Genomic DNA, 25,955 nt, shown 5'->3' with positions numbered 1-25,955 from the left:
TATTTTAATTAACTGATGTCCCCACTTAAACTCATTTGTTATGGCAATTTTAACCCCGATCGATGGCTTTCAAGGGTGGAGTGCATGTACCTGCGTCAGCGCTGGGCTGTTGGAGGGGGCCTCCTGCAACTTGGTAAGAAACACGGGTGCGAGGGCTGGACCTTAGCTCTAACCTTTGCCTTACGAGCCATGCCCAGCTTTCTAGGCATCACGAAGGCCGGGCTGTGCAGGATTCAGCAATAATCCTGGCGGCGGAGCACACCCCCTCCTAAACCTGAACCTTAGTCCCGATCCTGGTTCTAGCCCCGGCCACTCTGTCGGTGTCCCGATGCTGCCAGTCTGTAAGTGTGGCATGACTGAATTTGTTGATACCAACCTGCCACTGACTTCAGCAGGAGAATTTGGTGAGAAATCGGCTGTGGAGAGATTCCTGTTACAAACTTTATCTCTGAACAGTGACCCTGGTCTTAGTCTTGCAGTAGGAACCAGCTGTTGCCAGAAAATTAGGCTTTGACCCCTTGTGATGGCTGATGAGGGAAGAGTTATCTCCTGGTGTGAAAGGAACACTCAAGTTCTCACTGAAATCTTGTCTGTCTTCTTCCCATCCCTAAAATGAAGCCAATTAAGTCCTTTGCAGTCGCCAGTGTGAGTGGGGCTTGCCACTGCTCAGAGCACAGGGCTTTCCTCTAAAGGGCTTGCCAGCCGCACGCCCGGAGTTCAGCAGCATGAGGGAAGGTGCATCGTGTCTCCAAACCACAAGCTCCCATGTGCTCTTACAGCTTAACGGCGCCTGAGCATCCTAGTCTGTGGTGCCAAAGAAAAGTGTCACAAATGCCACCAAGTTTTAAGGTTTTCTTTTTGTTTGTTGTTGTTTTTTGGTTTTGGGTTTTTTTGTGTTGGTTTTGGTTTGGTTTTGGATTTTGTTGTTTTCTTTTTTTAAATATACAGCCGTTTCCTTTTTCAGTAGCTGGCTTCAGCAAGTAAGGTTTGTGGCAAGGTCTGTCTGCTTGGAGCATGAGGTCAGCGGAGCGTGCTGGCTCCTGCCAGAGCCATGGCAAGCATCGGCCAAGTCACTCTGGGGCTGTGTCTCTGCAGCATCACCAGGGATCTCAGCCAGCCTGGCTGCAGACGAGCGGCACATGCTGTGCATGTATATACCAACATGGCAAACTGCTACGGATTTGACCACAAAGGTGCCGATCTTGTTTTTCCAGCAGGATTGGTGGAAGTTGTGAGTAGAGCTGAATCTTCAAAGGCAGCGCTGAGCTGTTCAGGTTTTTGTAACTTGCTTGCCAGTGAAAGCAATATATTTGCTTTCCTTGGCAACAGCCTTGTGCAGAACGGTTATTAATTCACTTACCAAAGAAAACAGGACATGCTGAGTCCAAGTGGTTCATTTAAGTCCTGATCCAGGTCCTCTGACGATGTTTCTCACTGGTTCTGCACACAGCCCTTTGAATGCAGAATTATCATTGTGCATGTGCATGGACTCACTTCAGGCTCAAAACCCAGAAGAAACAGCTTTAAAACTTTTGCTGTGGAAATTGGACTGCAGTTCTTCAAATTAAGATTCCGCCTTTCTTAGAATTAGATAGTTCGATGTTGTCTCCCCTTCATTCAGAATATCTAAACTGGAATTTTTCACACTTGTCCACCTTCTTTTCCTCTTCCCACTTTATTGGTGCAGTTAAATGACTAGGTAAGAAATTACTTTTCAGGCTGTCTTAAGAACTGTATGGCTAGCTACATATTTTAAGATGGTTGCTTGCATGTTTTTTTACCCTATTTGAAACGGACTGTTTGTTTACTTCTGTGATGCGTTTGGAGGCTGATGCATGGTGAAATGCTGGGTCATCCTGTGGAAGTATTTTCCCTTACTTGGAATGTGAGTTCAAGATACTTTTCTGTGCCTTTGGAAAATAAAAAGGCATTCTACAACCCCCCATGCATTCCCCAAAGTCCCGAATCCCAAGACTGACTCCGTTGTCTGAGCTGACCTTTGCCCATGAAAGAGCTACAGCCTCATTATTATTTCATTACCATTAACTTTATCCTTCTAAATTAATTTAGGCTGAGGCGAGTGATGACGACTTCATCCAAAGGTGCCGCAGCTTGTCAGTGGTAATGGCTCAGCAGCGGAGCCAGCTTTGTTTTGGGTGCAACCATGGCAACGTTAGGGGAAGGAAATGACAGGCTGAGTATATTTGCCCAACTATTTCACTTGCACTTCTCACCCAGATCCTAAGGGCGATCACTCAGTGCCATTTTCCCATCGAGAGCGTTTCCTCACCGCAGCGGGAAAGATTAAAATAACACATCTGCCTCTCCCTTCTGCGGAACATTTCTTGAGAAAAGTGATGGCAGCGAGCGAGAACAAGTTTCTTGGTGACCAAGGGCATTGTAAGGCTGGTGGCACTGCCCCGGGACCAGCATGGCGCTGGGACCCAGCCGTGCTCCCTGCTGACCCTGCCCAGGCATGAGCTCTGCACCCAGGCGGGGCTCTCTTGCCCCCTGGTAAAGTTAAACAGCAAAATTCTTTATCCCTCCTGGGCTCCGTGGGAGAAAGGTGGTTGGTTTTCCATTGTTGGTGGTTGGTTTTTTTTCCTCCCCCCTGTATTTGCAGGATGCTGCGTCAGTGGGGTCTGGGTCTGGGAGCTGAGTGAGCTCATGTGGGGAAGGAGTTGAGGGACCAGCTCGAGGGTGGTCAGCCCCAGTGAGGGACCAGCTCGAGGGCGGTCAGCCCCAGTGCGGGCAGTCAGCCCCAGGGCTGTCTCCGAAACGCCTCCGGCTCCCGAAGGACACACAGCCCGTTTGCAGGAGGCACAGGCAGTAGCGTCACCCCTCAGGAATGTCAGCTACAGCTCTTGGGTTGACATGGATAGGTCAGCTCTTCTGGACCACAGAAGATACTGGCTTTCAAGTGTGTGAGCATGTTTGGGGTTTTGTTTTGTTTGTTTTTTTATTTTTTTTAATGAGAAATAGCCCCCAGGTGTGCAGCTGGAGGGCTCCGGAGGTGAATCAGGGTGTCTGTGGGCTGGCAGAGGCAGGCAGCCGCTTCTGCCTTCCCAAGGCTCCTTGAGAATGCCCGTCTCATCCTCATCCTTGTGGAGTGATGTCATTGTTTCCATCCTGTGTATTTTATCTCCTTGGAGACAGGGAAGGCAGGGGCTATAGAAACTGGGTGTGTGGCCGCCTTGGCCTCTGATAAGGCTGTGCATGTGTGGGCAATGCATGAAGCAAGAGGTATATAAAGTAACATTGTGTTTCAGACAGGGGAACCACACTGGCATATCGTGACCTGCTGTTTTCGGTTAAAAGGCGTTACCGCATGAATGTGGAATGTGTCGGGGATGTGGAGGGAGAGGATGTGGGAAGCCAGCCTTGTTGTTTTACCCCCCTACAATAACAAAGCCCCAAACCCTTCCTAATTTCTAATCTGATTTCAAAGCATTGCAAAAGATCTTTCCATAGCTGAAAAACCCCAAACAATAACAGAGGGAGAGGTGAAAGTAAAGGCACTTCTTAATGCTTGTGATCGCAGCTGATGAAACATAGCATGGGGTAGGGTTTGCCGTGAAGACGTGATCTCGTTTGCTGAGGTTTGGTCAGGGGCCCGTTTTCTTAGAGCTGAGTAAACATTTATACTGAGAAATGTTTAATCCTGTTTCCTCTTGGTGTGGCTCTCGAGGTGTGCAATCCAGGATCGCCTGCCCCAAGCCTCTGGGCTCTGACCTGGGACAAAGCAAAAGCATCCCATGTTCCTGGGCTCGGTGGGGCAGTGGGCTTTGCTGGTTCCACCGGCTGCTTTGGGGGTCTGTGGGGCCCTGGAGGCTGTCGCTCACCCCTGCAACTGCAGAGCCTGGGTGCTAAGTTTTTATATATTATTTTTTTTTTAATAACATGAGGTTGGAGTGAATCCCCTGATTCCACGAGCTGGAGCTTTAGGAAATAACTATGCTGGTTGGTTGCTAGATCATGACTCCACACCTGAAACTAGTATTTGGTGGCTTCAAGCAGTGCTCCCACTCCCTACTTCGACCTGCCTTTCTTCTGGGGGATGTGGGGAGATGCCCTGGGAGGGGGCAGGGGGCAGCAGCCAGCACCCCTGAGGTCCCAGCCCTGCAGGCTGCCTTCAGGAGAGGAAAACCCTGCTCCAGGGAGAGGCTGCCCTTGCCCTCGCCTCTCAGTTTAGTTTATTTAGAGAGTACAAAAAGCCTCCAGGTTTTTCCTGTTTCTCGTGGCGGTGAGGTCAGTGCAGCTGGGATGGCCTTGGCCGTGTCACCGCGTGGCAGATGGGACCCCAGAGCCCAGCCTCACCCCTGACTGTCCCCAGCCAAGGGCATGTGGGGCCGTGGAGGTGTCCAGGTGGCTTTATGCCCCAGCGGCATGGGGATGTGCCCCAGCTCAGCTGCTGGAGGTGGCTCACCCTGCACTGCCTGCCTGCCTCGCGGACGGCTGGGAATTGCCCGGGAGCCCTGGGTCCCATGCTGGTAGCCGCGTCCATCTCTGGTGTGTGGAAGCAGCCACCCATGCCGCTAGCTGGCCCCGGGCATGGAGGTGGCGGCTGATGTAGCTGTGGGGGTGTCACAGGCTGGGCTTCTGCATCACCAAGCGTGGCCTGGCACGGGAGGGATGTGGGGAGAAAGGGGCCTTTGTTTTCCCAGATGACGCAGCCTGCGGCTGGGGCAGTAGGAAATGCTGAGCTGCTTCCTGCCCCGGCAAAGGGATGTTTTCCCTGTTCCTGCAGCCTGACACCGGAGCTGGCAGCTCCCTGCCAGGAGAGCCAGGATGGCAGGGAAGCACCTTGGCATCCAGCTGGAAGGGGTGGCACTGCAGTGTCCCTGTCTGCCCCTGGAGAGGGCTGCTGCTGCTAACAGCTGGCACCCAGAAACCTCATCTGGCAGGAGACCTGCATATTTGACCTAAAGCTGGGGTACTACAAACCTTGTTCATCCTTAGGATTGGGAAATAGCTTCTTTCTCTGGGATGGGGGATTTTGCACTGGTGCCTGGGGGACTTGGGAGCATGTGGGAGCCAGGTGGAGCTCGTTTATGTAGAGGAGGCAGTTTCAGGCAGGGAGAGGAACTGCTGGAGGAATGGCTTTGTACTGAAAGTGAAGCAGGTTGAGACCCCTCTGGAGTTCAGAAGCAGCGCCGTGGCAGAGGAGTCTGCAGCTGCTCATCCATTGTAGCCACTCTGCCAGCCACGCTGCCAGCTCTGCTGGGGTTGTACCTCTGCAAAGGGAGAAGGGGAGCGAAGCTGCTATCTGTGCAGGCAAAGCAATGTAACTGTCACGGTATCGGTTTATGGTGGTAAAATACTGCTCTTGAATATCCTACCTGGAGGCTTGGGAGCTTCCATACCCTGGCTTCAGGCTGAAATAACCGCTGCCGGTACCCCTGCTCGCTGCTGACTGCAGCCCACTGATGGCAGCCGAAGATGTTTCTGAAAAGATCTAATGAGTCACACTGCTCTGTACGTGACCAAGAGCGGGCCATGCTCTGGCTGGATGAGAGCACGTCCCTGTGCCTGCCTGCCAGTTCTTCCACTGCAAATAGAGCATCGCTGCCTGCCCTTGCAGCCCGTGCCCCAGCCAGGGATGCTGTTTAATGCCACTTGCCCCCTTTTCCTTGTGTTGGTCCTGGGCACGCCACAGCCTGAGATGTGGCAGAGCCCAGGCATCTCAACCCCGCGCTGCCCCGACACACGTGCATGGTATAGTGGTCTTTTTGTGCTAACATCTTTCACTTTCCTGCTGGTGGACAGGTTTTTGGGAGTGTCACATTTCTTTTTTTTTTTTTTTCTTTTTTCCAGTATTAAGTCAGACACCCTCGCATTAACACATGAATCCAGGAGCTGGGGCTTTAACAAAACTGCTGCACAGTGCGGGGCCTGGATTGGCAGTTCTGGTAAATCCCTAGGTAAACATTTTGATGGTCAGAACACGTTATCTTTTGATCTTGGGATCATGAAAGCACTTGTTCTTTGCAAATTCCTTCCACAGCTCGAGCAGAAAAAGCAGCAGCACAGAAAAAGCAGCAGCACAGAAAAAGCAGCAGCACAGAAAAAGCAGCAGCACGGCATGACAGGAAGGGCTGGAGAACTGGGATTATCCAAATGCCCTTTATAATGTTTACTGCTCTTGTAATCCTTGTCTATAGGCACTCAGGTCAGCTACTTTCTCTGCGGTTCTCTAGATGGGATTTTTCTAACCTAACCTTCAGACACCACTTTCTGCACCAGTATCTATTTAATCTGTTATAAACCCCCTTACAATCAGTGGACTTTATCCACGTGAGACTTAAAACAGGTGTGCTGACACTTTTGAAAGCTTAATTTATGGTCTTGGATGTTATTACACAGCAGAAACCCTACCTGGTGGCCCAAAGTAGACCAAATATCTCCTGTGTGGATTCTGTGCCTGAGCGCATCTTGCAGTTCTTCTTGGAGCCAAGGTACTAATGTGATTTCAGTCTCTCTCCTCTGTCTGGCTGTCCATTTTCTCAGTGCTTGAAGAACTTAAGCATCCTCGAGGCTTCCGTTGCTGTCAGACTGATTTTGGGCTTGGCTGACAGATTCAAAGGTCCTTGCTGGAGGTGGTAATGTGCCCGCATGCACATGGAGTGTGTAACTGAGACGCCTTCCTTCCTTAGGAAACCAGAATTTAAAAGAAAAAAAGACTTTAAATTACTTCCCTTTCTCTAATTCTTGTTTAGTACTTAAATGTTTCCACAATACGTGTGGCATGATTTCAACTTTGAGCCTATTTGACCTAAGAGCTTAACCCCTTTAGCCTCAAACTCCTGCCTCTGTCTTTTATCAAACCGACTATTTATGTGCACGTCTGACACCCTCTCCTACTTGTGGTCTCCAAGCGCGGGGCCAGCATTAATGCTGATAGAAGATCGCTGATACTTTTCCCCATGATGTGATATACAGGCTGAAGTAATATTTTTTTTTTAACTAAACTTTAACTTTTAACTTTAACTAAAAGTTTCTGCCATGGGAAAGACTATTTTTATAAGTGCTATTATGTGCTTTGGATGAGATTGCAAGAAAGGGAGATTAGCTAATTACTCCAGGGTCTTTCTTCCTTTGCTGCGTGGGAAAGCTTCGTGGCTGGCGTCCATCTGTGTCGGCCAGAAAGCGGTGGGAGAGCAGTCCCGCCACCCCCTGCTCATCAGCTTGAGCTCGTCCATTGCTTTCAAATGACTTGCAACCCACGAGCACCTTGGGATCCGCGCTGCTCTCCTCCGAGGGACCCTGTGCTGTGCCTGGTGCCATCAACAGCGTTAGAGTGCTGCGAAGCAAGGTGACCCCCATCTGTCGGTCTGGGAGTGCCAGCCAGCTGCCTACGGAAAGCTGGGGACATGGAAGTGACATAAAGAAAAATCCGTAGGGGAAGTCACTCATACTTGTTCCTAGCGAGAGTCTGCCCCGTAGCCGTACCACACCAGCACCGTGCGATGCTCGCAGGGCAGCGGAGCCTCACCTGGCTGCGGTACACGTATGGAAGCAAGGACTGGTAGTAGCTGCCCGTGTGGTGCTGGGGGGGAGCCGCTTGTGTTAATTAGAGCTGGGAGCCAGGGGCCCGGCCTGCTCAGAGGGGCCCCGCTTCATCCTGCACCGCTGGGCGCTCGCCCTGCATTGAAGCCTGGCCCAGCCTCTGCAGCTGGCTGAGGCGCTTCACAGTCACGTTTTCGTGCCGTCTCTTCGCCCTGGGATTTTCAGCCACCTCTGTGAACGTCAGGTCTTTCTTACGCCTGCTCTAGTGAGGCCATCTTGTACTTTCTTTCTCCTTGCTTTGATCAAGCGTCTTCTCTGGGGAGAAATAAGCCCTGGATGTTGTTACCTTTGCCCGAGGCTGCCAGTTCCCAGCCTGCTGAACTGATGGTGGGGATTAGAAATTTCCCCGTTTTTGTTAGTGCTGCCTGTGATTCAGAAGAGTCTTACCTCATGTCTTATTTAACTTGGATTTGGCCCTTTTCTTACTGCAACCAGTGTTTCTAAGTATCCACTAATACTGCTGGAAGCCTCCAGTTTGCAGCAGACCCAGAAGGGCTGGGTGATAACTCATACTTCTGACCCTGAAGAAGTCTCTGGCAGCTGGCCATCACAGCCCATGGAGAGTCTTTTGTATTAGCAGTGGTCTCTTCCCACCATTATTGTGGGACTTTCTTTTCTGGAAAGTCCAAAGTTGTTCCTCAAAGCCAGCTGTGAACCCCAGTCTGAGCTGAAGGAGACATTCTCCAGAGCACTTGTAGCAATGACAGGTCCCTTCTTTTTGGGTTGCCTGTATTTAAGGAAAGCCAAACTTTCAGATGTCGCTGAAGAGTGCTCCTCTCTCTGCTCCTCATCTTCACTTCTCCATAGAAAACAAAACAGCCCTGCTCTGAGAAATTGCAAGGAATGCTTAGAATCTGTAGTCTTGCACGAGAAGGTAGGTCCTGCGGCTTACCGTAGGCTTGCCCAGGTGTGTGGCACATAGCTCTGGCAGTGTTTCTGAGCTCTTATATTCCCAGCAGTCAACGCTGAAATGTCCTGAAGGTCACCCGGAGGCCCTCCAGGGTGGAGCTGGGGGCCTCGGTGATGTGTGGAAGATGCTCACCTGCTTTGTCCAGTCACTGTTGTGTGCTCCTCAGCTGCCACAGCTGCAGTGGCTGCTTGCTGCCGGCTGCCCTCGCACCGCCTGCACACCTGAGCACCTCTGACTGTTGCCTCTGCTCCTTTGCATGCAGGAAATAAGGCACATAGGAAGCGCACACAACCGGAGCGCGGTGCCCTTCACCGCTGCCACGGCTTCTGCTCCCCGAGTGATCACTGCTCAGTACAACAGCCCGGCAGGGCTCTACTCCTCGGAGAACATCCAGACCTTCAACAGCGCAGTGGAGTCAAAGGCATCGCCCGGGGCTGCAGAGCCCAGCAAGCCGTAAGTATCTTCCTCGCCTGCCCTGGGGAAGGCTGCAGGAGACCCGAGGCCATGGCAAGGGTACCCCGCTGTTATCCCAGCTCTCTTTCAGCACAAGGGCAGGAGCAGAGGCACGAGTGTGGATGTGGTTCCCAGGGGCAGGGCTCGGCGCAGCAGGGAACATTTCATGAGGTGCAGAAATGAAATTAATGCTGTTGTGTTTCTTTGTTTAGCAGAGACCGGCGCAGTTTCCCTGTGCGTTCAGCGTGACGTGCCGGCCCGCTGCCCTGAACAGGTGCTGACAGCTTGTGGCGAGCCCCTTGGAAAGCTGGCATGCGGTGCTGGCTGCGTGCGGTGCTGGGCGGTGGCGCTGGGCGGCCGGGGTGCCCGTCCTCGCCTGGCCGGGGGCGCATAGCTGGGCTCTGCCGAAGGTTGCATCTTTCCATTTTTTTATTGTTGAACCTCGCCTTTCACAGGCGTTTTGAAAAATAGCTGGAACATTCGTACATGTGCGAGCGGGTTTATCTATGGTGGGATCAGAAAGGGTCCCAACGTTAGAAGAGCCTATTGACGTTTATGGTCACGTCTGAGCTTCACCAGAAAGTTAACCCCAGAACTCCAAAGCTCCTCCTTTTTCCATTGGAAGCAATAATCCAGGAGCTGTCTGAGAGCTTTCTGGCTGTGTTGGTCAAGTTACTTGTTTGCCCTAAGTCTCTATAGCAGTACCAAACTGCCTGGAAGGCTTTTCACCCACTTTTACAGCAAAAGCTGCGAGGCCAATGCTTTAGGTGATATTTGGCTAAAGTCCAGACTTGTGAATGGGGAGGCAGGAGTAACTCCAGCCTCTGCTTTGCAGGGCACAAAAGCCTGAGGTTGCAGTTTAGTTTAGCAGGAACCTGAAGCTCGACCCAGACCGACGGCAGTGTGGGGCCTCCTTGGCAGCGCCGGGTGCTGCAGCCGGTGGGTGAGGTGATCTGTCTGTTGCTCACTTGCTTCTGGTAGATCTCAGCAGCCTCATTCAGGGGCTGAGCAAAGGCAGAGTGAGGAGGAGGGAAACCTGACCGTGTTCCCGTGATGGGACCACTTGGCAGTGACATCCCACCTCTGGTCTAGGCTGGAGTGCCCGCCAGCTGGGAGCTCTCCTGGAACCCAGGTGTATTTGGCTGGGAACTTGTGGCTGATCCCTTTTTCTTGCAGGGATCAGTAAAGAGGTGGGCTTCTTCTAGTGCTGTGGCTCGCTGTGCTGCTCCTTGCAGGAAGGTACCTGCTGCGGGGCAGGTACATGGCAGCTCTTCCATCTTTCCCTTGCTGAAACACAGCAAGTTGCAAAGGAATGCTGGGGGCACTGTGCGTGAGACCTTTGCCAATATGCTTTTTCCAGAGTTATCAATAGTAACTTAATTGCTGCTGGTCAGTGGCAGCCAGGGGCCTCGCCCTGCCATTGAAACCCCACTGCGGTCTCCCTATGCACAAACACAGGACGTGTAGGTTCTCCCTTCACGCAGCCCTCCAGCTGTTTTTAAATTCCCACCTGTGTGTTTTGCTGAGTTATTTGTCCACGGCTGCCCTTGCTCCGGGTTGACCTGGCATTTATCTGTGTCCCCATCCCGCACCCAGCAGCCACGCAGCCTGCCCCAAGCCAGCAGCCAGGGGTGACGCGGCACGGGGACCTGATCCAGGCTCCATGCTCAGAGGGTGCGTGCCGGAGCTGCAGGGCTGTGGTACAGGCGGAAACAACAGCAACCGTCTCCACTGGATTCGGTGTCGCAAAGCAAGTGGGGAAGACAGGGAGAAGCCCTGCTGCTGAGCACATCTCTTTTGGGATGGGGGTGATTGCCCCTCAGCAGGGTGCCCAGGCTGGCTTTGGGAAGGTCAGCAGTGAAGGTGGCATTTTTGGCTGGCCAGTGGGACCAGGAAGCCAGTTCATAGTGAAACCTCTGCTGCCACGTCTTCGTTGCTTTTACAGCCCCTGCATTTGCTCATCAGTGGAGCGAGGGCGTTTTAGTTTTTGTGTCAGCACACCGGGAGTGCGAGAGCAGAGCCACAGCGTTAGCCAGAAGCCTTTAATGCAAAGCCATGGTGTGTCCCTCGGGCAGTATTCTGCAACTGCTTGTGTTGCTTGGAGCAGCTGGTCATTCATTAGTTCTTATTAATGATCATTATTAATTCTTAATTCTTCATTAATTTCTTCCTTCTTTCTTTCTCCTCTGCATTTTTTGCTTGATGCCACCAACACAAAACACAACCAAAACACAACTCAAAAAACCGCCTGTGTGGGCCTGCAGCTGCCCAGCATCGGTGGGTGCAATGCAGGCTCCCCTCGCCTCCGTCTGTAGCCCCGTGCAGGCCCAGCCCCCCGAGGTGCCGCGGCGGAGGCACAGCACCTCCTCCATCCCCAGCCAGCTTCGAGCAGGGCCCCAGCAGCTGAAGCACGTGGCCCGGGTCTGCCCCAACAGCCCCGTGGAAGTGGAGGTGCCGGGACTCAAAGTGCTGCACATGCAGTTCAATTCTCCCCTGCAGCTCTATTCACAGAGCAACATCATGGATTCGCTGCAGGGGCAGATCTCTTCCATTAGCCCCGACTTCCCCAGGTAACCTGCCCGCTGCCTCCATGGCTGGCTTGGCACATCCATTCATCCGCATCTCTGTGTCCACGGGTGCCTTGTCCCTGTCTGTGGCTCATGGCATTGGCCGGTCACAAGAAAACAGCATTTACATTTCACCTCTCTGATGTTAGTGCATGACTCGTCACAGAAGCTGTCTCTGCACTGTGTCCGTGCCCAGCGCTGCGGGAAGCACCAGAAGTGGTTTCAGCCTGGGGGTGCAGCCACTGCTGCTGCACACCCACTTTCCTGGAGGAGCCACCTCCAGCAGGTGGCTTGGCGAGGAGCAGGAGAATGCTTTATCCCAAACGCTGGTGTTTCCCCTGCACTGAGCCCACTGTTGTTGTTTGCGATGGGAAGGTGCTGCCACACGTGTCACCGTGCTTCTGTTTTGCTGGCTGTGGGCTGGGCCGTGGGTGTGTGTCATTTCAGGCTGAGGCAGCTCCCCATGGGGACCATCTTGGACCACCACCTTTGGCTGGTAACACTCATGAGTTTGGAGCAGCCTGGACAGGCACCAGGCATGTGGAGGACCCAGCTGTGTTTCCACCCCTGCTTGCTTGTCTGCACAGGTTGTTGCCTTTGGGGCTGCCCCTTTGTCCATTGGAGTGGAGGATGCTCAGGATGCCGTGCGGGTTGCAGGACATGGGGAGAGCCTCAGCATCACAAGGTCTGGATGCTCTTTGGTGTTTTCTTAGTGGCAGTTGGGAACCAGCTGGTCTGTGCCTCCAAGTGACATCCTGTGGGGTTTTACAGGGAGGACTTCAGTATGGAGATAGATGAAGCAGAAGGCAAGTTTGGGCGTCTTGCAGGATAGCTCTGATCAAGGCTGAGTTGTTTCAAATGTGAACCTCCAGTAGTTACCTTGCTATGTGGCCAGGCAGCTTGCAGCTGTGTGTCATTGTCCAGGGAGCAAAAGCGCACAGCCAGATCTCATACCTCCTCAGCTGCTCACAGCCCCCTCCCGGGCCAAGCACCATGTGCTTCAAAGCAGAAACCTCGGTGTCCTCGCCCACAGACCCAGACAGCCAAGCTCTGCCACGTGCCAGCAGCCAAGAGAGAATGGGAGGCTGTGGATTTACTCCTGCCTTGTTACTCAGCCCAGTTACTTGCCGTAAATTGCTGCTCCGGCTTGTAGTGGAGAGCGGGCACACCAGGAGTGGTGGGCACACTGCTGGCTGCCCGTGCTGCTCTGGGCACCTGGTAGCACTCACAAAGGGGCCCCAGGCATTAGCGGCTGCTCCCTTGCAAAAGCAAGTGCTCCAAGTCCTGGACCTTCCAGTAGCCCAGGATCTCCAGTAGCTTTGAGATCCTTGTGAACTTTACAAAAAGTGCTAGCATAAAATAGTAAAATGACATTAGTGAAGAATAAGCCATGTTTTCCTGAAGGTGCTGTACCAGGCTGTGTCTTGATGTTTTTTATTACCATCTTCTCGCCAACTTTCAGAGCCACCCAGCATTACTCAGTCAGTGGTGCCAGTTGCCCACGGTAGCAGCAGTGAGGTCCGGGGTGTGTGCGAGTCTGAAATCTGGTAGCGTGGTCGGAGTTGTCCCCTGCACAGTTCTTGCATAAGGGGCCTCCTGCACGTGGGACAGGACACCGGCTGCTGGTGACGCTGCATTGTACTGGTGTAAGGGGGATACCTGAAGCCAGCTGAGGTACAGGCACTCATCCTGCAGGCACAAGTCCTGTGCCTGTGGCCTTGCCCATTCAAAAGATGCATGTGCTTTCTGGTGCTGGTTATTGTTGTTATTATTATTAAGCAGCATAGCCTTGTGCCACAACAAGTTGAGGTATTTCACTCTGCTGGTACAATTTCTAGGATTTGGGGGGTTTTTTTAATAGTCTTTTGGAAGTCTTCTGTGTGCAATTATGGGGTGCGCGCCTGGGAAAGCTGATCTGTGTGTTCTGCACGCTGCCACAACGCATGGTTGGAACACGGCGGCTTGCTGTGGTTTGGCTCTACTGCTCGTTTAAGGTGATTGAGCCTTTGTTGTTTGAATGCATGTTGGTAAAACGTTCCTAGTGTGCCAGCTGCAACAGAAGGCTTCTTGCCTGATGTTTTTATGGGTGGATAGAGTGGTGGGAGTGTATGGCTTTACATAAGATGAATGTAACGTGGAGCATGGATTCATTTGGGACAACCTAGGACATTTTCTGTGTAAGAGAAGGCAGTCATTATTTTATTTTTGGTGAGAGGCTTCAGTAAATGTGATTCAGGCTTCAAGGGTTCAGCTGCCTGCAAGCCTGATGTGCTTCCCACTCCACGGCAAATTACTAAAGATGGAAACATCTTGTGAAATTCTTTTTATGGAAATAGTACTTTATAATGTGTGATGATTTTGCCCCTGGTGCTTGAAGAGTTTGCTATGTAGAGTAACTCGCAGATGACTCAATTGTACATTGGCATGGAAAGTATGCAATTGCCTCCTCAGGAGGATGATTTCCCTCTGCAATTTAGTCTGAACTTCAGGATGTTTATGTACTTTGCAGGCAATCACAGGGTGCAGGGCCAGTGAGACCTAATATACCATTTACATTTGTAAGGCTGCATTATGGAATTTAGCCATCAGAGGAGACTTGTTAGGTGTCCCCCTTTTCCAGGGACATTTTACTCTGGCTGCAGAACACAGGGCAGGCAGGATCTTCCTGTGTCCTTTAGTCCATCCCTAGCCCAGCAGCCGGTCAGTTTAAACCATTGATTTAAATCATTCCCAGTGGATGTTTGTCCAGGTTCTTTTAAAATCCTGTAGTACGGGGGCTGCTTACCCAGCCACAGCAATCCCCTCTGACATTTCAGTGTCTCTTGTCTATTGGAAAGCTTTTCCCAAGGGATATTCCGAATAATCTCCTGCAGTTCTAAGTTTGCAGTTTACCCTGTACCCACTGGATGTGGAGAACATCCTAGGTACTGTCTCCAGCTTCCCCCCGCCCCCCCCCCCCCTCCCCTTAAAGACCCTTCCAGTGGCACAACGACCACCCTTGCAGACCCCACACTGTGAAAAGCTGTTCCTGAAGCACCTCGGGCTTGAGGCTGAGGGTCAGGTCCCTCGTGACACGAGTGGCAGCAGCAGCAATGCCTCGGGAGGAGCTGAAAGGAGGGCTTAGTCTCAGCAGGCACAAGTCTCCTCTGCCCTTGACCGGCTCATCAGCCTTTGTTAAATGCTGTAAATGGGCTGTGGCTCAGGGCACCCACCTGTAAAATGGAAATAATAACACTCACTTGAAAACCAAATTAAATTATTGCCAATCGGAGGATCTTTTCATTAGATTCTACAGCTGTTACTTTGGGCCACTTCACAGTGTACTTGCAAAGGTTTCTCTTTAATGGAATAAACTTAATTTGAGATTCACAGTGGTGTAAGGCAGCAGTCTAAGGTCGTTTGTGCATGCAAGGAACATGCCCAATGACACAGCTACCACCTGGGATTCCCATCCCAGCACGAGTTCTTTATTTTCCTATTAACAGAACAGTGATTTCCCGGGCAGAAAGTTTCAGCTTCTGGAGCACATCGTAACTGTGAAGTAGGGAGAGCCCTCGGGGGCTGGCCGGGGGCAGCCAGTGGGGACCTGCTGATGCCACTGGGGCTGCAGCTGTCTTGTATGAGCACATCCAGCACCTCCATTTTCTGTGGCGTCCTGCTGGGCATTTGTTCTGCACGTCCGTTCTTCAGCCATATCATGCCTTGTGAAAATGCTGCTAGAGGGACTGGCTTTCATTTCCAGCTGCTTAACAAACATGTCCTCTGTTCCTTCCTCAGTTTGGATCAGCATAACCAGCCCCCAGGTGGCATTGTCATAGACAGAGAATCTGAGGTTTACAAGATGCTCCAGGAGAACCAAGAGTCAAATGAGCCGCCCAGACAGTCTGCTTCGTTCCTCGTGTTGCAAGAGATTTTGGAGTCAGAAGAGAAAGGTGAGCACTAACCGCACACCTGGTCTGAGCACGCTGTTCCCTTTTGCCATTCCTTGGGCTGTATGCAGTGTTTAGGAGTAACATCTAAAACTTGTATTTTCCTTCCTTAGCTGTTGATTATTCAGAGTAGCATGTGTAGGTGGTTTCTACAGGAACCTACAGACCCTTTCACTAACTTAACTCCTAAATATTCTCTCTGTGATTAGTTTTAGTGCCTATGGGCCCGTGTCATTTCTTGCCCATTGAGTGACTCAAGAAATAAAGCCCTACACCTTTTAGTTATCAGGAAGGAATTTTAAAAGTTGCAGAAACTCTTCTATATTTTCTAAAGTTTTGCTCCTTTAAGATGATATTCACTGATTAAAGACCATCTTAGATCCAAGACTTGGAAAGGGTCAAGGCAGGGCTCTTCAGTGAGTGAGTCCTAAAGCTCCTGATCCCCATCCCTTTACAAGAGAAAAAGGATACACTTCTGAAGCTGAATGTGAAAATATGGAAGCTGCGTTACAGCAAGCAGTTCAGAGCTTTTTAACCTCTGAAACTTAGCTCTGCTTGGCATTCTTGATCTGACATCTGGGCTTGTGCAATTCAGGGCTATAGACTTCAAGATAAAAAAGCTAATTAATGTAGGTGGGGGCCAAATCGTACTCTCTTCTCCCCTTAAATAAAATAAAATAAACAAATAAATAGGGGAAGAATTCCAAGAACGACTTCTTTTTTCCTTAGATCAGTTGAGACTTTGTCGTTATTAGCTTGGCAGTGGTATGTTTAGTTCCATCCAAGAAAAGCCTGGTGCTGAGATCCTCGCCACAAAGGGAAGCAGATCAGCCAAGTGTGGTAGGTCTGTAAGGAAACAGCAAAATGAAGGAAATGAAATAAGGAAACAATAGGAAGAAAGCAAACAGCATCTTGGGAGTCTTAATAAGCTGTTGAAATACCTAACTGAAAGCATCTTTTAAATATCAGGTGTTTGCAACTTGCCCTCAGGGTTCAGCTCCTGCATGGATGGGACTGGAATAGCCCAGACTTCTCATGCAGCTGAAGTCCTCCCCCATGCTTAGTAGTGCTGAAGAAGATAAGGAGCAAAAGCCTCTCTGTTTGATCTTTCTTTGAAGATTTGCAGCATTATTGGGATTCTCTGGCACAAGGCTTTCCTGCCCCCTCACAGGCTGGGTTAGGTTTTGGCGTTGCTCCACCGTGAGCTGATAATCACCCATGTGGAGCAGGGCTGGAGGTTACGTGGTCCCAAAGGAATGTCTGTCCCCAAGGAGATGGTGTCCCTGCCTGCTGTGCTGCTCGGCCAGACTCAAACACCACAGCTGCCGAGTCAGATCATGTCCACAGCAATAAATGGCATGTTGGCTCCTTCTTCCAGCCTATCTTCAGGTGATGGCTGGTGAGCAGCAGCTGCCCAGCTGGGACAAGTCCCTGGGAGCATCACTGTCTGTATCATTGGCTGCACTGGTTTACACCAGCTGAGAGCCTGGCCCCAGAGATGTGTGTGTAAGCACCATGGCCAGTCGGTGTTTAGACCTGACCTCGCGCTCATAAGTGGAGAGTGTTTCACAGGGCAGAACAAGTTATGGTTCCTGTGGGTATTTGGTTAAGCTGGTTCCTTTAGAGAGATTTAAAAATGTGTTGTCGATGGCACTAGTACGAGCAAAGGCAGAGGAGCGAGCAGAGGCGATAGGGAAGAACCTGCAACTATGGTTGCAGCTTGTTCCATCCCAGCAAGGGTGACTTGCTGCAGCTCTGCTGGGGGCCAGCGCTGCCCGCCGGGTTTGGAGGGTGAATGGGCTGCAGTCCCCAGGAGGGAATCTGCACCATGGGACCAGCATCTCTGCAGAGCTGGGTGCACCCCGCTGAGCTGAAGGCTGCCCTGTGCAGCATCACCTGCCCCACGGGTGAGCAGGGGTGACAGGTAGGTGCGGTGGGCAGTCCCCACCTTGTCCTTCAGCAGTGACGCTGCCCTGGGCCATGAGGTGTCCCTGACTGTGCTGCTCACCAGCATGTGCCTTGGGAGAGTTTTTCCTCCCCTTACACCAGGAGCAACCTCTGCAGTGTGCTCTTGGTTTGACACTAGTTAGAAAGGTTTTATCAGTGTCTCCCAGCCTGAGGTGCCCATTGACCCCCTGCTCTGTTTCTGGTGAAACATCATGGGTGTCGCTGCAGCCCTCCTTCCCTTGCTGCCTCGTGTTGAATCTCTTGCAAAAGTCATATCCCTAAGACCAGTCACATCAATGGTGGTGTTTTGTAGGAAGAGGCTCCTTTTTCACTGCAGACAAAGGCTTGCCAGTGTCCTGCATCTAGGATCTGCTGCCGTTGTAGGCAGCCAGGGTAGCAGCGAAGGACCTGCAGGACATCCCTGCTCCAGAGGGGCTGAACGAGGGAGATAGCTGGAGCACAATGCACAGCAGCAGGAGGGCACAGGGTCAGCCTGTGTCCTACCAGAGCGAGGGGTTTATTAACCAGATCTTCCAGGAGTCTTGGGGGGAGCCAGCCCCTCTAGGCTGCCAGGACACCCACCTCCTCTTTCTGAGCTCGGACCTGGCAGTTGCTTGCCCCTGCTGTGTGATCAGGATGCGGCAGGCAGACGCTGGGGCTGCCAAGGCTGAGGCTTTGCTTCGTGCATATGAGATGCATCAGCTGAGGTCTGATGAGCTTTTAAGACAAGAAGGGTCTCTCAAATGACTGCCCACAATCTCAGGCCCTCAAATTTCTAGGTTAAGATTGTGTCCTGTCTCTCCCTCTTCCCCACACCCCCTTAAGTCTCTGCCTGCTTTCTGTGCACAAATCCCTGCCTCAGAGCTCGGGTTAAAGAGCATCACCCTCCCTAGCAGAGAGCATCTGCTTGGGAGCAATAGCCTCGAACTGTGCCTTTCACATGCTCTGAAGCACTCTCCTTCCACCCCCAGGAGACCCTACCAAGCCATCGGGCTTTCGGAGCGTCAAAGCCCCCACCACGAAGGTGGCCTCATCCATCGGCAGCGCCCAGAAGCTGCCCATGTGTGAGAAGTGCGGCTCTGGTATCGTGTAAGTATGCCTATCCCAGGGGCTGCAGGGCGAGCACCCCATGCCTGGGGGGGCTGAGGGGCTGCCCCCCCTGGGCACCTCACCTGCCCCCACCCGGCATCGCACAGCTAGCTCAGGGCGCATTTATCCCCAGCAGCTCTGACCGATAGCACCAACTTTGCGGCTCCCTGTGGGGAGGGAGGAGTTCGATTCCCCCCAGACTAGTGCCAACCCAAGCAAGTCCCTGGGGGACAAACCATGAGGCAGCTGGTGCTGCAGAGTTCTGCTTCCTACCTGGAATCTGTTGACAGCACCCAGAAGCAAAATGCCCTTTCCATTACGGGCTATTTCATGCTTTCCATATCTCAGCCGTGGAGTGGCCCCTCGCCTCGGTGGTCGGGCCAGTTGTACCGGGAGAGCTGTGGTCCACTCCCTGCTTGGCTGTAGGACTGCACACCTCCCCTGTCTACGCAGACATCATTTTCCTTGTCTTTATGTAGGTACCTCCATCCTCCAGCGCAGCAGGGGCACAGGTTCCATACAGAATACAGACCTGCTGTACCATTCAGTGTGACAGCATGAGGGACCCAACCTGCATCTCTGATTCACCATTCAGTTTCTCAACCAGAAATTCTTCCCTACAACCCCCGTCTAGCTTAACAGCTGACTCCAGCAGCCAGGTGCTGGTAGCCCACCTGCAGCATCATGGCAGAATGTGGATTTCTCCCGGGCTGCCCACCCCAAGCTGCCAGATTGTTGCTGAGCCCCACTACACCGTGACTGCATGGTCCTGGCGTGGCTGGAGCACCAAGGACCAGCAGAGTCATTACAGAGGCAATCCATACCTTCAAATATGATTCAGAGACAAACCTACAATTACTCTACCAGCCAGGTAGATGGGGAGAAAAAGCACAAAGCTATGAATAGCACTCAAAACTAATGAATCATGGAAAACATAGATGGCTGCTGGAACAAAATGCTACTCCTGGCAAATTGTTGTTGCTGCTGGTGGTAGTTAACGAGTTGCTATGTAGTTTTTCTCACCACCAGCTGCGTTAGGCTGCAAAGTTTTCCAGTAAGAAAAGCATTTGGCTGGATCTGTTCATTGCAGCGCCTTAGCAGCAGCATCTGAGCTCAGAATCGGGAGCTGGGCTCTGTGCTTCTCCCACGTGTACCTGGCATGCCAGTGACTAGCAAAAGGGTAGTGGCTAGCTGTGCAGCCTTCATCCCCCTCCCTTGGTGCCTGGCAAGCATTTCTGCATTTCTTCTGCAATTTAGATTTTGCTCCCCAAGGTGGTCCAGCTCCCTGCCATTTCATTCTGGGCATTCAAAAGCTGTTGCTGTCTCCAGCCTTCAGCAGTGGGTCTTGCCCCTGCAGGTGACAGGGCTGTCCCTGGGAACGCAGGCAGGCCAGGCGAGGAGACACTTCCCAGAGGCAGGCTCCTGTGCCAGCACACATCAGGTTTGAGCGGTGCTGTGACCACCTGCCTGCGCAGAGGTAGTACTTTGACTTGTCAGGAGCAGGAGAAAATTGCCCGCCTTCAGCGCTGGTGCGGGTCTGGGCTAGGTGGGAGGTGGCTGGGGAGGAGGGGGGCAGTGGTGGGTACCTGGCGCTGAGGGGTGCTGCTTCCTTCCCCAGCGGTGTGTTTGTGAAGATCCGGGACAAGCAGCGTCACCCCGAGTGCTACATCTGCAGCGACTGTGGCACCAACCTCAAGCAGAAAGGACACTTCTTCGTGGAAGACCAAATCTACTGCGAGAAGCATGCGCGGGAGCGGGTGGTTCCCCCGGAGGGCTACGAGGTGATCACCGTCTTCCCCAAGTAAACCGCGCTGCTCACAAAGCCAGTCTCGATGGTTTATCCATTGCTGCTTTTCCTTGGAAAGCATCCTTCCTGCCCCCTCCGCTGAATCTTGTTTGTATTAAGGAATTCTAGGCATGGCTTTGAATTCCCTTGCCATTAATCCGCCATCTGTTCACAGGAGATGTCACTAATTGTTCAACATTCTTTTCATCTCCTCTTTTGCTGTTTGGGTTTGTTTTTTTTTAAATACACATAATTATTTTTTCCTCCTCCTTTGTGCTCTCAATTGCACAGGAAAATCAGAGGCCAAAGTCAGATTACAGATCTTCCGTGTCCCAGTTATTTGCCTTATGTTTGCATTCAATAAATGGGGTGAATCCACAAGGCGGGATGTGTCTGCTTTCTCCTAGCAGCCTGGTGCACAGGACCCTTGCTGCCCACCTTCTTGGCAGGCTGGGGGCCATGTCCCAATGCATGCAAAGTCCCTCAGCGTTATCACACCATACAAATATCCATCAGCAAAAGGGGGGCTCGCTCCAGAGAACCTCACCAGCCTGCTCTCGTGTCGGGGAGGTCAGGACAGAGGACCCTGACCCGTGCCCAGCATTTCCCCACCCCAGCCTCCTGCTACAAGCCCCCTTTGTCCAGGGCTGTGCACTGTGTCTCCCTGGCCAAGCCCCTACAGCTAAAGCTGGCAATGCTGCTGGGAAAACACTGATTGTGCACGGCTTGACGCAGGAGCCGGGAACTACAAAAGGTTTGTGGGGTAGCTCTGGAGAGGTAGGGTTTTTTAATGCAGATATTAGTATCGAACCAATTTATTACTGTGGCAAGAGGCTAACAGAGGCCACTTACGGTCATTACTGGGCGAGGACTTCGATCACACTGTCTGCTGTAGCTCACTGAGAAAGGAATGTATTCCTTTTTTACGATGCAGGACAAAATTTTTTGGCAACTGCAGTCAGTGTTCGCTGTAATCTGACTTTCCAAATTCCTCTAGAGTTTAGCAGTTGGCATCTGGAGTTTGTCAACAATAACAAAATAGGTTAAATTGGGTCACGCCTGCAACGACACTGAGCTGCCTGCTCCAGAAGTTAACAACGTAATAAATACAGAAAAGGTTCCTATCTGAAGCATGTCGGGCAGTTTATAAGCAAGCAAGCATCATGCCAAGGAGGGACTGTCTCACCTAAGCGCGCAGTGCAAAGCACTGTCATTTTCAAACAGAACACTTGGGTTCCTGGTCGCAGCCTCTCTGCATCTCCCCTTTCCACCCCTCCATGCAGCAGACAGCAGTTTAGGACCCCTCCATGCAGCAGACAGCAGTTTAGGGCTGCTGCTACCCGCTGGCTTGCGGGAGCACATGGCAGGCTGGGATAGAAGTAGCTCAGCTCCCTCCGGAGCAGAGAGCATAAAGCACTATCTTTTTAAAAACTGTTTACACAGTTAAAATACACCACTGTTGGCAGTGACTCAGCAGAGCTGGCGCCCAGGAGATAAAGCCAAGAGATAGAAAAGTTTTAAGAAAACCAGCAAACCAACAGCACCAAGACAGACCTCTCGTTGTCTCCTCCTCACACCCTACAGCAGCAGCACCATTCCAGTTTCATTTGCTAATGGCAACCCCATAAGCTCAGATTGTTGTCAGTGTGGCAGCTCAAATATCATCTTTGTTAGGCAGATAAGTAAAAATATCCTAATGATAGTACGTGCAGAGTGTATTCAAGTGCTGCTGAAACACCATTAAATAATAGTTTAACGTGCAAGATGAGTTTACTGTACATTTCCTTGTCCTCATCTTGAAAAACCATCAGCAGCCTTCTCCCCAGCTAAAAGTATGAGCTGCTCACCAGACATTAAAAATACTCCAGAACCAACAACAAAACCCCCACCAAAACAGAAAAGAAAAAAACCCTGCAAATAGACACACAGTAGCAAAACACAAGCAAGCGGAGACCTCATCTTTCCATCCAGAACTTAACTGCTTCCTCATCGGCTGACCTATGTCAGTTATTAAAACTTCTACAATTATGCCATTCAGGCACCATTCTAGATACATCATTTACTCTTAAATGTTGTAGTAGGGTTTGCTAGCATAAAACAGTGCACAAAGGAGACCAGCAAATGTTAATTTGCTAAATGGCAGCTCAGCAAATGCAAGCAACACGTGGAGACAGCACGTGTTGGACTTTGTAATACTCAGGCTAATAAGTAACCCAGCAGAAAAATTAAACTTTTGTCCAGCAATGAGAAACAAGGCAGGGCTTTCAACAGGCAAAGGTCAGAGCCAGCCTATCGTTAACTTAATAGATTTGTTCCTTTGTAGAGGTAAGGATAAGCATCACTAATATTAAATAACTTTCTCACAATCAGGCTAACATTACTCTCCAAGGAGAGTAAGAATGATCATGAAGTGACTGCAAACTACAGCTGGCTCTGAGAGGCTGCATATGCAAGTAATATCCTTCACCTGTCTTTTGCGCTCCTCTGCAGGCTCAAAACATCCCCTTCCCAGAAAGTACACCCTGATCATCCACACACATCCCAAGACATTCTGCACTTCCCCTTCCAGTATCTTTACCTCCCTCCATGTGCCTCAAAAAGGCACCTTTCAGCTTGCACAGCTAAGCCAGTCAATACATAAGTAATGTCTCCAGCAGAAAAATTTAGGGGGGGGGGTGGGGGGTGTTGGGTGTTTGGGTTTTTTTTTGGGGGGGGAGGGTGGTGGGGGTGTTTTGAGGATGCGTGAGATTGCTAAATGCATAGGGAAAAAGTGAATTAACAGAGGCAATGTAAGCAAAGCTTAGTTAAGAAGCTATACTAAAACCCCTACGTCTTAACACAAACCAGACATTTATTTAATCAAAATAATTTGCAGAAGTTAAAACCAGAAGCTACACAATTGGCTGTAACAAAGGCACATGTTCTTTCCCTTCCAAATAAAACCATAACTGACACAATATTAAACCCCAGTATTTTAGGACTTCCACGGGAAGATTTTTTTTTTTGTTAAGCACTAATTTGCCAGTTTTTACCAGTGATCACAAGACCTAGCTGTAAATGTGAAACACGCTCATTTTCTTAATTCTTTGAGAGCCTACCAAAGCTGCATGAAACTATCACCTGCACTATACTGCAGAAAGTGTTAAAGTTCACTGAAAGAACACAAGGGATTTGAACAGGCCTTAAAGAAAGTCAGCATGTGTAAGTGACACTTGCGAGATGTGACTCAGCCATACATTTGTCCTGTAAGACTACAGGCTGCATTTGCACGTTAAAACACGCATTCTGCATTGGGATCTGACTATTCTTCTAGGACCTTGAAGACACCCATTTTTTCTTTTTTCATTTTCTCGGAGGTCTTCATTTGATCTAGGATTAAAACAAAACAAAGATCAACAATTACAGCTGAAGTGTCTGCAACCTTATTATTGCAGACATAAAAAAGTCACATGCATTTTTGTTTAGATTTGGAAAGGAAGTTGATTAGATCACCTTGCTCCTTCAACAATTTGCTGCTAAAAATTTGTGCTTGAAAATATTTTCAGTTGTACACTTCAAGAAAAAAAATTCCAATAGGTCTGGCTAAGTCTGAATGGAGGTAAGCAGTTTTAGAATCTGCCTGAATTAGTCTTATTTTCTTGAAAAGGAAACAGAATGCAGTAAACCTATTTTGTGAAGTTACTGGGAAAGACACAGAAAGTTAGGGCTGTGCTAAGCAATATTCTTTTCTAAAATTCAAAGACCTACATCTTGTCTTCCTAGCATTCACGATCACTACGTTCCCCTTCCAGTGAATATAAAACTAAAGCAGAAGTACTGTCTTTATATCAAAATTAATAATTAAGGCTTACTGGGATGGGAGGTGGCATTTCAATTTCTAAAGTGTTAGCTGCAGTTAAATATTCAGTACATAATGCTCGACTAGTATCTCTGTATAATCATTTTTAAACAATTTTAATATACTAATTTTGCTTAGTATTCCCCAGAAAAAGAATAAGCAACCATTATAAATACGATGCACACTAATAACACAGTGGCATCTTCTCCAACTTGAATCAAGAAAGCAGACTCCTTCATAGCCTGAACTTGTAAAGATAGCGATATACCATATTATCAGTGCATCAAGAATCATTTTCTGTATTAGCAATCAGTTAACTGAAATCATAGAAAGTTTTGGGCTGGAAGGGACTGTGAAAATCATCTAGTACCAACTCCCCTGCCATGGAAATAAGCAGTTTTATAGAACATTTTCTTTAGATAATTTAGGGAAAAAATTTTGAAGTATAGCAACAGTTCTCCTAAGACAAAGTTATTTTACTTGAACTATACACATCTCGCTTATTTAAGGCTAGCTATCATTTTTATTTCTAACATCTGTAATAAGTCATTTTTTTCTATATCTATGCTTTGAGGCTTATCTCTCCTAAAGATGATGAAGGAAAAGAAGCGTATTAAATCTACTGTTTAAATGAACTGGACAAGAATTTTTTCCTTTCTCAGAAGAGTTAAGGGTTTGGGTTTTCTTATAATATCTTGGCCTGATCAAGCACTAGAATTTGCAGACAACCAAAAAAAATATTTTTAAAAAAATATTTGACCCACTGACAAACCATAGTAACTCTGAAAAGCTCATTTTTTTTCCTCTCAGAATGTTAGGCTGTATTTTGAATGATGATAGTATCAAAATAGGTTTTTAAACAAGTTTGCTGAAATATTCTCTATTTTGATAGAACAATCTCTATTTTGTTCAATTACAGCAACTCACAGGGAAAGTTGCTTTGCAGAACACCTCCTAATCTATGCTCTTCATGCCCTGTATGCTCAAGGCACACTATGTGTGAATGTGGTTTTCTGGAATATTTTTAAGTTCTTTTATTTTTCTTCAGCAAATCCTATTGGAAGTGTCAGCAAAGGGGCCAAAGGGGCGTTCTTCAGATGCACCACACAGCTGTTGGGAAGTGAAATGGTGGCAACTTTCTCCACATAAAGACTTACTGAATTTATGAAAATATGAATTTACTGTTCAACAGAAAAAACACAGATGAAAACTGACTTACCAATAAGATCACTTCTATCCAAGAGTAACTGTAGATCTTTATCACTGATTACTTTTTCTTTAGATCCTTTAATCTCCCTGTTGAGAAAGAAAGAATCTCTCAATACAGATAAAAGCATGTTACAGTTAGTATTGCAAAGAAGTCAGTTTTCCCACATAGCAGAATCCCTAGGACATTCTTTCCACTATGAAGATCCACGTACCACTTTGTAAGACAAAAGAGCTATTGACAGCTGCAAGTTACAAACTCATGGTCCAAAAAACATGAAATATGCATACCTCTCATAGTCTCTGGACTTCAGTAATTCTATTAATTCCTGAGGGTCCAGGCAGCTCTTTGACTGTGCTAGACCAGATTTGCCACCTTTAAACTGATCTGTAGAAAGGAGAAATTTTAAGAAAGTACAGAGACAGGAACAAATTTTGTAAATTAAATCAATGCTGGATGCACATATCCCAACAAATTACTCTTGCACATGAAAACTTAACGCTGTATTTCATGGTTTTATCCCTCAGGTAACACACCTTACATTTAACTTAAATGGGGAAAAAAGTCAGAGGTAGATGAAGAGTTAACATGCAGGCCTTCCACCTTCTAGCTGTAGTATGCAGAAGAACTGACTGAAACACCAATTCAACATGCACACACATA

At 49.6% G+C, this 25,955-nt stretch overlaps 2 protein-coding genes across 6 annotated transcripts in view; one reads left to right on the top strand and one right to left on the bottom strand.

The window, feature by feature from the left end:
• The window catches only part of PDLIM1 (PDZ and LIM domain 1), a 42,390-nt gene extending 21,762 nt beyond the window's left edge, over window positions 1-20,628 (top strand). Inside the window, exons 4-7 of the mRNA XM_040607605.1 lie at window positions 8,739-8,929; window positions 15,274-15,428; window positions 18,344-18,461; window positions 20,080-20,628. Coding sequence (XP_040463539.1) covers window positions 8,739-8,929; window positions 15,274-15,428; window positions 18,344-18,461; window positions 20,080-20,266 — 651 coding nt within the window. The 3' untranslated portion in view covers window positions 20,267-20,628. The remainder of the gene's footprint in view (window positions 1-8,738; window positions 8,930-15,273; window positions 15,429-18,343; window positions 18,462-20,079) is intronic.
• A 2,452-nt stretch (window positions 20,629-23,080) lies between these two features.
• The window catches only part of HELLS (helicase, lymphoid specific), a 31,666-nt gene continuing 28,791 nt past the window's right edge, over window positions 23,081-25,955 (bottom strand). For all 5 annotated transcript variants that reach the window (XM_040607601.1, XM_040607602.1, XM_040607604.1 and 2 more), the window contains 3 exons: window positions 25,583-25,679; window positions 25,305-25,381; window positions 23,081-23,616 (listed from right to left, as the gene is read on the bottom strand). In XM_040607601.1, the coding sequence (XP_040463535.1) occupies window positions 23,549-23,616; window positions 25,305-25,381; window positions 25,583-25,679 (242 nt within the window). In that variant the 3' untranslated portion in view covers window positions 23,081-23,548. The remainder of the gene's footprint in view (window positions 23,617-25,304; window positions 25,382-25,582; window positions 25,680-25,955) is intronic.

Source organism: Falco naumanni, chromosome 9 (genome assembly GCF_017639655.2).
Source record: "Falco naumanni isolate bFalNau1 chromosome 9, bFalNau1.pat, whole genome shotgun sequence".
Taxonomy (NCBI): Eukaryota; Metazoa; Chordata; class Aves; order Falconiformes; family Falconidae; genus Falco; species Falco naumanni.
This window is presented reverse-complemented; position numbering and strand designations above follow the sequence as displayed.